This window comes from Chrysochloris asiatica, unplaced genomic scaffold (assembly GCF_000296735.1).
Source record: "Chrysochloris asiatica unplaced genomic scaffold, ChrAsi1.0 scaffold00027, whole genome shotgun sequence".
Taxonomy (NCBI): domain Eukaryota; kingdom Metazoa; phylum Chordata; class Mammalia; order Afrosoricida; family Chrysochloridae; genus Chrysochloris; species Chrysochloris asiatica.
Genome location: NW_006408545.1, coordinates 16,161,538 through 16,172,483, shown reverse-complemented (window position 1 = coordinate 16,172,483; position 10,946 = coordinate 16,161,538). Strand labels below are relative to the sequence as shown.

General features: G+C 41.5%; 1 protein-coding gene across 1 annotated transcript in view; it reads left to right on the top strand.

Annotated features, from left to right (window-relative positions):
- SLC16A10 (solute carrier family 16 (aromatic amino acid transporter), member 10) overlaps positions 1 to 10,946 on the top strand; it is a 146,415-nt gene that overhangs the window by 84,247 nt on the left and 51,222 nt on the right. Inside the window, exons 2-3 of the mRNA XM_006839927.1 lie at positions 4,171 to 4,315; positions 8,780 to 9,242. Of these exons, the coding sequence (XP_006839990.1) occupies positions 4,171 to 4,315; positions 8,780 to 9,242 (608 nt within the window). The remainder of the gene's footprint in view (positions 1 to 4,170; positions 4,316 to 8,779; positions 9,243 to 10,946) is intronic.

The window sequence follows — 10,946 nt, the reverse complement described above, 5'->3', positions numbered from 1 at the left end:
CTATTAATGCTCATTAAAGCAGCAGTTAAGACACCAAAGAATGTATTGCATTGGGCTGGTCTGCTGCAAAAGACCTCTTTAAAAGTGTTTAAGAGCAAAGTTGTATTTTTGAAGACTAAAGTGAGCCTGACTCAAGACATGGTATTTTTAGTAGTGTCATGTGCATGTGAAAGGTGGGCAATGAATAAGGAAGAGAGAAGAGATGATGTATTTGAATTCTGGTGTTGGCAAAGAATGTTGAGAATACCGTGGACTACCAGAAGAATTAACCAAATCTGTCTTGGAAGAAGTATACTAGAATGTTCCTTAGAAGGAAGGGAGGATGGTGAGACTTCATCTCACATACTATAGACATGGACAAATCGGGAGAGACCAGTCCCTGGAGAAAGACATCATGTTTGGTAAAGTAGAGGTTCAGAAAAAAAGAGGAAGACCCTCAACAAGATTGATTGACAGAATGGCTGCCATAGTGGGCTCACACATAGTAACAATTGTGAGGATGGTCCAGGACCGGGCAGTGATTCATTCTGTTGTACATAGGGTCAGTAGGAGTAGAAACCAACTGAATGGCATCTAACAACAATAATTCTTTCTAGTAAGAGAATAAAGAAAATCCAAATTTAAATACTTAACATTTTGAATCATGGGAAGTGTCTTTTGGACCCTGCAAAAAAAAAATTAATGAAGCACCAATCATTCTTCCCATAGCCCTCTCTAGTCCTCTGGGGTCTATTAGTCAAAGTAGACTTGACAGTAATTCACGATCACCACCACCACCACTGAGGGTTTGCACTTAGATCATCCATTGCAATGACCATACAGAATTTAGACATCATACTCAGAGTTACCAAGTTTATTAGGGAAGTTAACAGGTTATCGTTTAGGCTCAGAAATGCTCAGGGTACAGTTCAAGTCAGCTGGAATAGTAAATGCCCACAGGACACACCATTGCACCATAAGCCTCAGCTTGAAGGCACTTGGCTCTAGTTCTGTGGGCCAGCAAACCTAGCTGCCCATTTTAAGTGTCTGGAGGCACCCCACTCAACAAGCAAACTTCCTGCCCGAAGTCACTCAGCTTTACTTGCTCCATGGACTGGGAAGTCCACTGCTCTGTCTCCTGCTCTGGTTCATCGTGGTTTTGCTGCTGCTGCTCCCTGCCCCACCTCCAGCATCACAGCTTTCTGTCCCTGGGTTGAGGAGGTTCAATGTGCAGAGATCTTAGGGGCCAAAGGATGTGTTCCACTCTTGGCTTTTCTTTGATGGTAGTGAGCTCCCCTCTTCTGCTTCTGAGATGCTCATTTTAAACCTGTGCTAGAGTTCCAAGTTTTACAATTACAGTTAACTCTGCTAACATCCGCAACTGGATCATGTCATCCTATTAGTATCTTCTCCCACCTAGACCCAACAGGGCAGAAACATTTGGCGGAAGTTACAGACCATGGCTAGAAGAGATGGCACAGACTCAATAATTAGGAACTGCTCATTTGTTTAGATTCTGCAAGGAGCCCTGGTGGCACAATGGTTACATTCTTGACTGTTCGTTTGAACCCAGCCAGCAACTCCACAGGAGATAGACACAGCAATCTGCTCTGGAAAACCACATGGAGCAATTCTACTCTGTCGCATGAGTTGAAATTGACTTGACAGCAACTAACAGCCACCACCACCTGGGGTTTGGACTTAGTTCCTTTGTTGAGGAAATAGCGTTATGTCCTAGTAAACTTCCAGAACCCGTTGGCCCTCTAGAGGTATCAGCTTCATTTTGTAAGACAATTTGTTTTTGTCATTAGGATTCTAAATTGTTAAGTGTAAGGTATGTGTGGTGCTGTGGTTTGATGCGCTGGACTTCAAAGTCAGTTTGAACCACAAGGTCAGCGGTTCAAGCTCACCAGCCGCTTCTTGGAAACCCTATATAAGGTTGCTATGGGTTGGAACCGACTCGACAGCACACAGCAACAACAATGGTATGTGCTAGATTGTTGTTAAATGCTGTTATAGAGCATCTGGTGGGTTTGAACCACTGAACTTGTGGTTAGCAGTCCAGTGTTTATCCTACAGTTCTACACTAGGACCCCATGTGCTAGATACTAAGGTTTAAAATACATTCTAATTAAGCACATTCCCGAAAAGGGTTGTGACTCAAGTAATCAGACTTGGAGGCAAAATATATTGTAGTTGTAGAGCTGGGACATTTGGAGCTAGGTCTGTTCCATAGCCCAGGTTTACTTAGGTCTGGTTAGTTTACTACACATTTTAGAAATAGTTAGAATCCTGATGTGGCACTGTAGGATAAGTACAGGACTACTAACCACAAAACCAGCAGTTCAAACCCACCAGCTGCTCTGTGGAAACCCTATACATACAGAGTCGCTAGAGACAGAACTGACTCGACGGAACACACATACATATTTGATATTCTATGAAGTCATTCATTTCCTTAGTACACAATTATAACTATTTGTACTCAGTATTTGTTTCTCTTTTTTAATTCTCTTTTGTTTGATTTTTTTGCAGAATCAGAACAGGAAATTTTGGCTTCTGATTTTCAGGGTGTTTTTTGTTTTAATTGTGAAAAGTAACTTACTTTCAGAAACAATGAACCATATGGATGGTTTTATAAACAAACACCCAGTAACTAGGAGTCCTGGTGTGGTGCTGTAGGATAAGCACTGGACTGCTAATGTCCCGGTTGGCAATTGAAACCCACCAGCTGCTCCTTGGAAATCCTACACAGGGTCGCTGTGAGTCAGAACCAACTCAACACCACTAAACAACATCTATTGTCTATGTCAACAAACAGGACCAGAAACAGTCTCTGTGCCCTTCTCTAATTAGAATTTTTTTCCTCCCCTGAAGGAGGTAACCAGTATTCTGACCTCAGTGGTCATTGTCTCTTTGTAGTTTGACAAATGTGTAGATGTGTTCCTAAGCATCTCCTTTTTTTTTTTTTTAAATGTTTTATTGTGAATTATGTGATAGTTTACATGGGAGAACATTAGCTGTGCATTCATCCTATCGTATATCGTTTCATTGCCATGGTTACAATCCCCTCCACGCATCATCAACCAACCAAAGAGTATATCCTGCAATCCTGCCCCCCAGTCTCTGGGTCTAAAGTCCCCAGCCGCACCATCTCTCCACATCATCATCTCTGCCTCCATCTCAGGCATCACTGCTTCTCTGGGTAGGGTTCCACTCTCCACTCTTCTCCCTTGATGGTCCCAAGGACCTCCGCTCCTAGACTGCAAAGTCAATCACTCCCCTCCTTTCGCTACAGAACGTCTACCTTTACATTTCCAACCCTCACAATCAGTTCTGATAACATTTATTCGCTACTGTATTATAAGAGACCTATCCCCATCTCCTTTCATCAGCCCCACCCAGACAGATTGAATACTACTTAGTGGAGATTCTATCTTCCTCTGTGCCCTCTGGATCTAGGTTCCCTCTTGAAAGCTTGTAAGCCAGTTACTTCTTGCATTTGTAGCTCCCCCACACACATACACATTTTGGGTAGCCAATGTCCAAGTTGCCCATCCTTGTCTACTCTGTGTATGGAGGGGGTAGGGATGATCCTCGCTGTAAAGATTTGTTCCCTCTTTTGAGCTACTGCATCCATAGGTGTAGGTCAAGCATCTCCCTATTTTTAACATGAATTTCTTTACAAAGATTGAAAGTTGCCTGAAACCACAGATTGTTGTTGTTAAGTGCCATCTAGTTAGTTCTGACTCATAGAGACCCTGTATAGGGTTTTTGAGGCTTTTTTGAAAAATCTTTGCGGGAGCAGAAAGCCTCATCTTTTTCCACGGAGTTGCTGGCGGGCTTGAACCACAGCCCTTGTGGCTTGCAGTCCAGTGCTTATCATTTGGAGCCACCACAGTCCCCAAACCATGGGTATCAGAATATTAATTATTAGTGTAAGGATTGCAGGGAGAATGTTTTAAGAGTACAAAGTTTTCAAGAATTTGAGTAAACATATTTGCTATGCTATTATAATTAGCATTGTGAGCTATGTTTCAGATTGGTTACTAATTTATTACGTTTCCTGTGTTTATCATTCTGTATTACTTTTGTGCATTTTTCTAAGTATGTATCAGACAAGATGAAACAATTCAGTTAGTTCAAGTCTAATTACCACGTCATAGATGTTTCTTCCTCTCTCCTTTGCAGCATGGGTAGGCTCCCTCTCCATGGGGATGATTTTCTTTTGCTGCCCAATCGTCAGTGTCTTCACGGACATATATGGTTGTCGGATAACAGCTGTTGTGGGTGCTGCAGTTGGATTCATTGGACTCATGTCCAGTTCTTTTGTAAGGTAAGGACTTCGTGTTTTTCATGTGGCTTTTCAGGAACTGTTAGCTACGTAACTGTTTTATAACTTAAAGATTTTCTTTCAGAAACTTCCCTCTTTATTAGGAAAGGTTCCGCTTTTCTTTGCTTTCCACTTTAAGCAGTATGACCTATGAATTGATTGTTAATCATAGCAGCCAATCAGACTTTGATGATCTGAATGCTTTTGCTTACAGTGTTTAAAACTTAACTGTCTATCATGACATATGTGTTCTGATAGTGAAGGGGTTCTCCTTCTGTTTTCTTTTCACATAAGAATCCCAAAGGAACTAAAGCTGTAACCATGAGGCAGCTAAAGCAGTTGCCTTATTTCAGAGTCAGCTCCATATGGGCACAAGGGTATGTTGTATAGTGTTTCCAAGGAGCAGCTGGTGAGTTTGAACTGCTGATCTTGCAGTTCAAATGACCTTGAGGTCAGGTGCTTATCCTACAGTGCCACATCAGAACACATAAATGGTATTTTAAAGGGGTTGTTCATAGGCTTGATACGAAATATTTTTTTCAACGGGTTTAAAACTTTGCTATGTACCAGGGGGCTTCAAGAAGTTAGTGAAAAATTTGGATTATTTTTTTCCATGAGTTTTTTTTTTGAAGTCCCCTTTTATTCTAATCCTGGTAGAGAATTCCTGTCTGTACCTGGGTGAAAAAAAGAGCTAAATTTAAAAAGATCATGACAGAATGAAATAGTCAAACAATTACAGCTTAGATGACAGCATAGTTTCCCTGTGTCTGCTGGTGAAGCTCATGTGTGATTGGAAGAAGCAGTAACTGTGAAGGAACAGCTGGGGGCTTCACTGCATGAAATGCCTCCCTCCAGCTCCAGTCCCCTAGCAAGCAAGCCCCTGGCATTACTGGACTGATTCCCCGTTAGAGAACAACTGGTTTAATATGTCCTTGTAAAAGACAATGTGGAGGTGACATCAGACCCCCTCCGGCTTCACATGGGGGCGAGGAGAATCACCAGCAGTGGGCCTCAGGGTCAGACCTGCCTCCCCTCTCCAGGCTTCTTTATCAGTTCTGACACCAGCCTCCCTCCCACAGCTCTCTACTTCTCAGCCGGGTTCAGTCATTCATTGCAATGGCCACACAGAACTTACAGGCCATATTCATGATTATGGGCTTTATTAGGGACGGTAATAGTTTTCAATTCAGGCTCAGAAATGCTCAAGACATACAGTTCTTTGGTCAGGACAGCTTCTACTTAGCCAAACCTGCAGGCAGGTGTCTCTCTGGTCTTTGGCCTCTTTATCACACAGCCCCTTGGCTTCTGCCCTGCTCAGTCAATATTACCAAGCCCGCGTAGGGCTGCTGATAAATACCCAGAGGGCACTCTATTTTGCTATATGCCTCAGCCCAAAGCCACTTGGTTCTAGTTCTGTGGGTTGGCCAACCTAGCTCCTCAGATGTAACGCCTTGAGTCGCCCATTCCACAAGCAACTCTCCTGCCGGGGGTACTCAGCTTTACTCGCTGTACGGTCCTGGAATCCCACCACTGTGTCATGCTCTAGCTCTTCATTCCGCTGCTGCCACTCCTCTGTTGCTCCTTTGGGATCACAGCTCTGTCTCTTGGGTGGTTGAGGAGGTGCAACACGCAGGGACCTTGGGTCCCAAAGACTTGTTCCTCTCCTGGCTCTTCTTTCTCTTTGGTGAGACCCCCACTTCCTGCTTTTTAGATGGTTTATTTTATACCCACATTGAACTCCAAGCTTTTACAGTCAAATTAGCCCTGTTAATAATAATTCACAACTGAATCCTATCATCCTGTTAGCATCTTCGCCTACCTTCTGTTACTCAAACCAATCGATGGGTGAGTGGGGGGCGGAGGGAACACCCTGTATGCCTGGTCCCAGCCAGTTGATTGATGGGAGTTACCGAGACTATGACTAGAAGAACCACATTGAGTAATTCACTGTGCTGCTGTTCTGGCAAACAGGAGGGTGGTTAACAAGAAAACGTCTTAAGATAATGTCTGTCCTCTGTTTCTGATTTGTTGTTGTTAAGTGCCATCGAGTTGATTCCAACCCATAGCATCCCTGTATAGGGTTTCTGAGGATCAGCTGGTGAGCTTGAACCACCGACCTTGCAGTTCAGATGACTTTGCAGTCTGATGCATTAGCCCACAGCACCACAGTAGGACTCCCTGTGTCTAATTTCATTTATCTTTTTTCCTGGTTCTTTCCTTTCCCTAAGGAACCCTGGTAGTGTAGTAGGTTACACGTTTGACTCCAAGGTTAGCAGTTCGAATCTACTAATCACTCTGCAGGAGAAAGATGAGGCTTTCTGCTCTAGTAAAGATTTACAGCCTCAGAAACCCTGTATAGGGTTGCTTTGAGCCAGAATCGACTCCACGGCACACCATCCCCACCCCTACCTTTTCCTACCTAACTTACCTTTCCCTCCATATACCGGCCTTTATTGGTCATTTTGGAACACTATTTCAGAAAGGGCATCATCACCATTAGTAACAGTAGAAACACATTATTGTGACCGGCAGGAGAAAACATGCACATACACAAAAATAAACTTACTGTCTTATTTATTTTTCTAATATTCTGATTTTATCAGAAGAATCTATTACTTGGTTTTACGAAACTTCCTTTCTTCCTACACACACACATACACACACACACACACACACACACAAAACCTTCTTCAACTCTAAAGTGAGCTTTGCTTTATATTTTCCTTCACCTAACTTAGAAATTTAATTTATATTCTAAACAACTAAATTGTTTATTTTTATTGAATTGTTATTGACTGATTGGAATAAGATATTCCATCTTTAAAATACCTTTGCAATTGTTTTGGGTTTTGTTTTGTTTTGTTTTGTTTTTAAAGAAACACATACACACACACCAGATTTTGTTTGGAATAAAATTCTGATTCAGTAATTCCGTGAGATCATTTACTTTTGGTTATTTTTCAGCAGCAATACAGCATTACTTCATGACTTATCACATATCTTCTTTGACCTGGAGGCCTCTGGGTACCTGTTGTCAGTATCTGTGGCCGTACTGTTTGCCAAATGTGGTGGAAAAGCTGGTGCAGAATGAATGAATGAAGTATTACTTTATATTTGAACTGTATTCTTATTATTTGGAGTGGGTATTTTGAAGCAGACTATATGAGTAGCTCACCCTCGGAAACCCTGTACAGGGTCGCTATGGGTCGGACCCGACTCGATGGCACTTAACAACAACAACAATATGAGTAGCTTGAGGGCAAAACCACACTTAAAAATATTCTTCTCACCAAGTACCTGATACACAGCAGCTGCTTAACTGTTCGCTGGATGGAGAGTGGAGACTGAGTAAAGAGTGAGGTAGGATTAATCTGGAAAATCTAAGTGACTCCAGAACATGATTTGAAAATGGGGAGCTGTGGATTAATGCAGGGGGAGGGCATCTCAGACAGAACTGTCAACATACCTTAATATTATCAGATCCTAGAGTTCCTTCTGATTACTTTGGCACATTACTATCCTAGCATTATTCTCCAAAATTTAATTATTAACTAACTTTATCTATCTTAGTTTATAATAAATAGTTTGCCTTTAATACTGATAGTCTTTTGAAGAGAAAAACTTTACTCGTCTTTTATTCTTTGCCCTAATTATGTCAATGAATGGAATGCTGAGACCCTTTACTTTGGTGCGTGATGTATAAAGGTTTTGCTAAACTACAGTTCTTAATCTTTCCTTCTTTTGAGATATGCCTGACCTTAAAGCTTACAAACTGGGGTCACTCATGAACATGCTTAGTTTAGTCTTTCTGCGATCAGAATATGATTTCTTTTCATCTTGCCCAACACCAATAGCAGTGCAATACAGGGCGAAGGTTGGTCTACAGTCCTTAGGCCAGCAGAAATGAGGCATAACTGCTCCTCTGTGCAAATGTTCCTGGCATAACCTTGGGGAGAAAAGTCAGCCTTTGTTTTTACTAGATTGTTTAGTAGGTGCTTGTAAAACCTCCAGTAAAATTCATGTCTTTTAATAGTTAAATTCTTTCTTTTTTTGTTTTAATGAAACTAAGGCTTTTGCTTGTTAATTTAAATCACTGGCAGTTTTACTGAGCCTTTCCCGCACCAGCCTTTATTTCTGAATTCTGGATAGCTCTGTATTTATCACTCAGTGCAATGCTGTGTGGTTCACCTGAAATCCTTGGGAAAGGAGAGGGAACAAACTCACTCTTGACTTTAGTGGACATTGTTCACATATTTGAGGCTATTTTGTTATGTATTCAGATTAAATTGAAATATTTTTAGTGCGAATCCTTGATTTATTAAGTTTCCACTCACTATTTTTAGTTGATTTTTATTTGTAGAATTAATGTTGATTTACTAGAACACACTTTTACTATAAGATTTTATTCTACCAAACACATGATGACAATAATGAAAGCTGCTTTCTGTCTGTTTCGTCTTTCCACAGTTCCATCGAGCCTCTGTACCTTACCTATGGAATCATATTTGCCTGCGGCTGCTCATTTGCATACCAGCCTTCATTGGTCATTTTGGGACACTACTTCAAGAAGCGCCTAGGCCTGGTGAACGGCATTGTCACGGCTGGCAGCAGTGTCTTCACAATCTTGCTGCCTTTCCTTTTAAGGGTTCTGATTGACAGCGTGGGCCTCTTTGACACACTGAGGGTCCTCTGCATCTTCATGTTTGTTCTCTTTCTGGCTGGCTTTACTTACCGACCTCTTGTTTCCAGTGCCAAAGATAAAGACAGTGGACCCAAAGGAGGCAACAGATTCTCCTTTTTATGTAGGAGAGAGTCCAGCCCTCCAAAAAAAATTTTCAATTTTGCCATCTTCAAGGTGACAGCTTATGCAGTGTGGGCAATTGGGATACCACTTGCACTGTTTGGATACTTTGTGCCTTATGTTCACTTGGTGAGTATGTTGCTTGGGATTCTCTGATAATGGATATTATTATTCCATCTGGAATAACTTCTTAGGGAAGCAAGATGGCTCAGGTTGCCTTTGACCTCACATCATCCTGGTAATAATTCAGAGGCTCTCAGGGCTCTCAGGTCTCTCAGGGCAAGAGCAGCACATCCCTCAGACCATCCAACATCAGTTTCATTGTGTGCTTTGGCATTTTAAACAATTCCAAACCCAAACAAAACAGTTGTGAAAGAAAATAAAGGCAAGGGAAAGTCTTTGAACAAATAACATCAACACAAAAAACATGACAGGCCGCTTTTCCTTGCTATTAATAATGAAGGACAAAGGGCAGTGATTTTGCTAAGTTATTTTTCAACAAAAGGGTGCAGAAATTAGGTAGTTTGCAAAGCAGCTGATGGCCTTGATACAAAGATGTTTCACATCTACTTGTGGGACAGGAATTCCATTCAGAAGAATCTTTGAGAAAATATTAAGGAAGGCCAAATGAGGGCCTAGAGCTAGGGTTTGATAGGGAATTAGATAGGGAATTGGGTTTTTTTGATAGGGAATTGTTTATTTCTATTCCAAAGGACAAATTTCAGCCTCTTTATCCTAAAACAAGAATAAACAGTGTCTACAGTATTTGCCTTTGGTCAAACTTGCTCAAAAGTGCTCATTATGTTTCCTCCTCTTTTTTTTTTCCCCTGCTGTGATAGAAAATGTATTTACAGTTCTACATAGGTGATAAATAATAAAGACAAGATGATACTAACATAGTTGTATGTAAACTAGGGAGGAGGAGAGGTTGGAGGAGAGAGTGCTTAGATCTTTTCTAGCTTAAACTCTATTGCTTTTTAACATTAATGCAGCTTTTCTTTTGTTAAGAATTTTGGGGCAAGTTTGTATCAGCAATTAAAGAAGCCAGCTGATAAAGTACATCAATATTTTCTGGGTCTCTAAGCCCTGGACCTTTGAGTTCTGGTGTGACGCTGTAGGATAAACCCTGGACTGCCAGCTACAAGGTTGACATTTCAAATCCATCAGCCTCTCCTCAGAAACCCTATGTAGGGTTGCTGTGAGTTGGAATTGACCCACGGTACTTAATAGCAACATTGTGCTTAGTTAGTCAGTGTGGTGACTCTGTAGGAAAAGCACTAGATTACTAACCATAAGTTCGGTGATTTGAGCCTACCAAACACACACCTGGAGAAAGATGAGACTTTCTGCTCCTGTAAAGATATACAACTTTAGAAAACCTATAGAGCCGCTATGAGTCAGAATAGACTCAGCTGTACCTAACAACAACAACAACAACATGATGCTTAAGTTGAGAAAAGAAATTAGAGCAAGGAAACAAGGTGGGGAATATTAGGCATGCCCTCAGTATAGGAGTAACTCTGGTTTCTCACATTTCTTTATTTCCTTCTTGCCAGAGCAATTGAGGAAACAAATGAACAGACAAGGGAGGGAAGGACTAGGTTTCAGTACTTTTAACCACTTGCATCTTCTGGAGACTGAGACACTTGGTAAAATGACCTAGTGTGGAATGCCTGCCACACACACAGTATATGGCCACATTTGATCTCACAATCCATTTTCCTGTTTTCATGAAGGCATATTTGAACCATCTGAAGCCATTTTTTGTTGGACTAGAGAGTCCTCTCTGGTAGCGTAGTGGTTACGAATCGGGCTGCGAACCTTAAGGTCAGC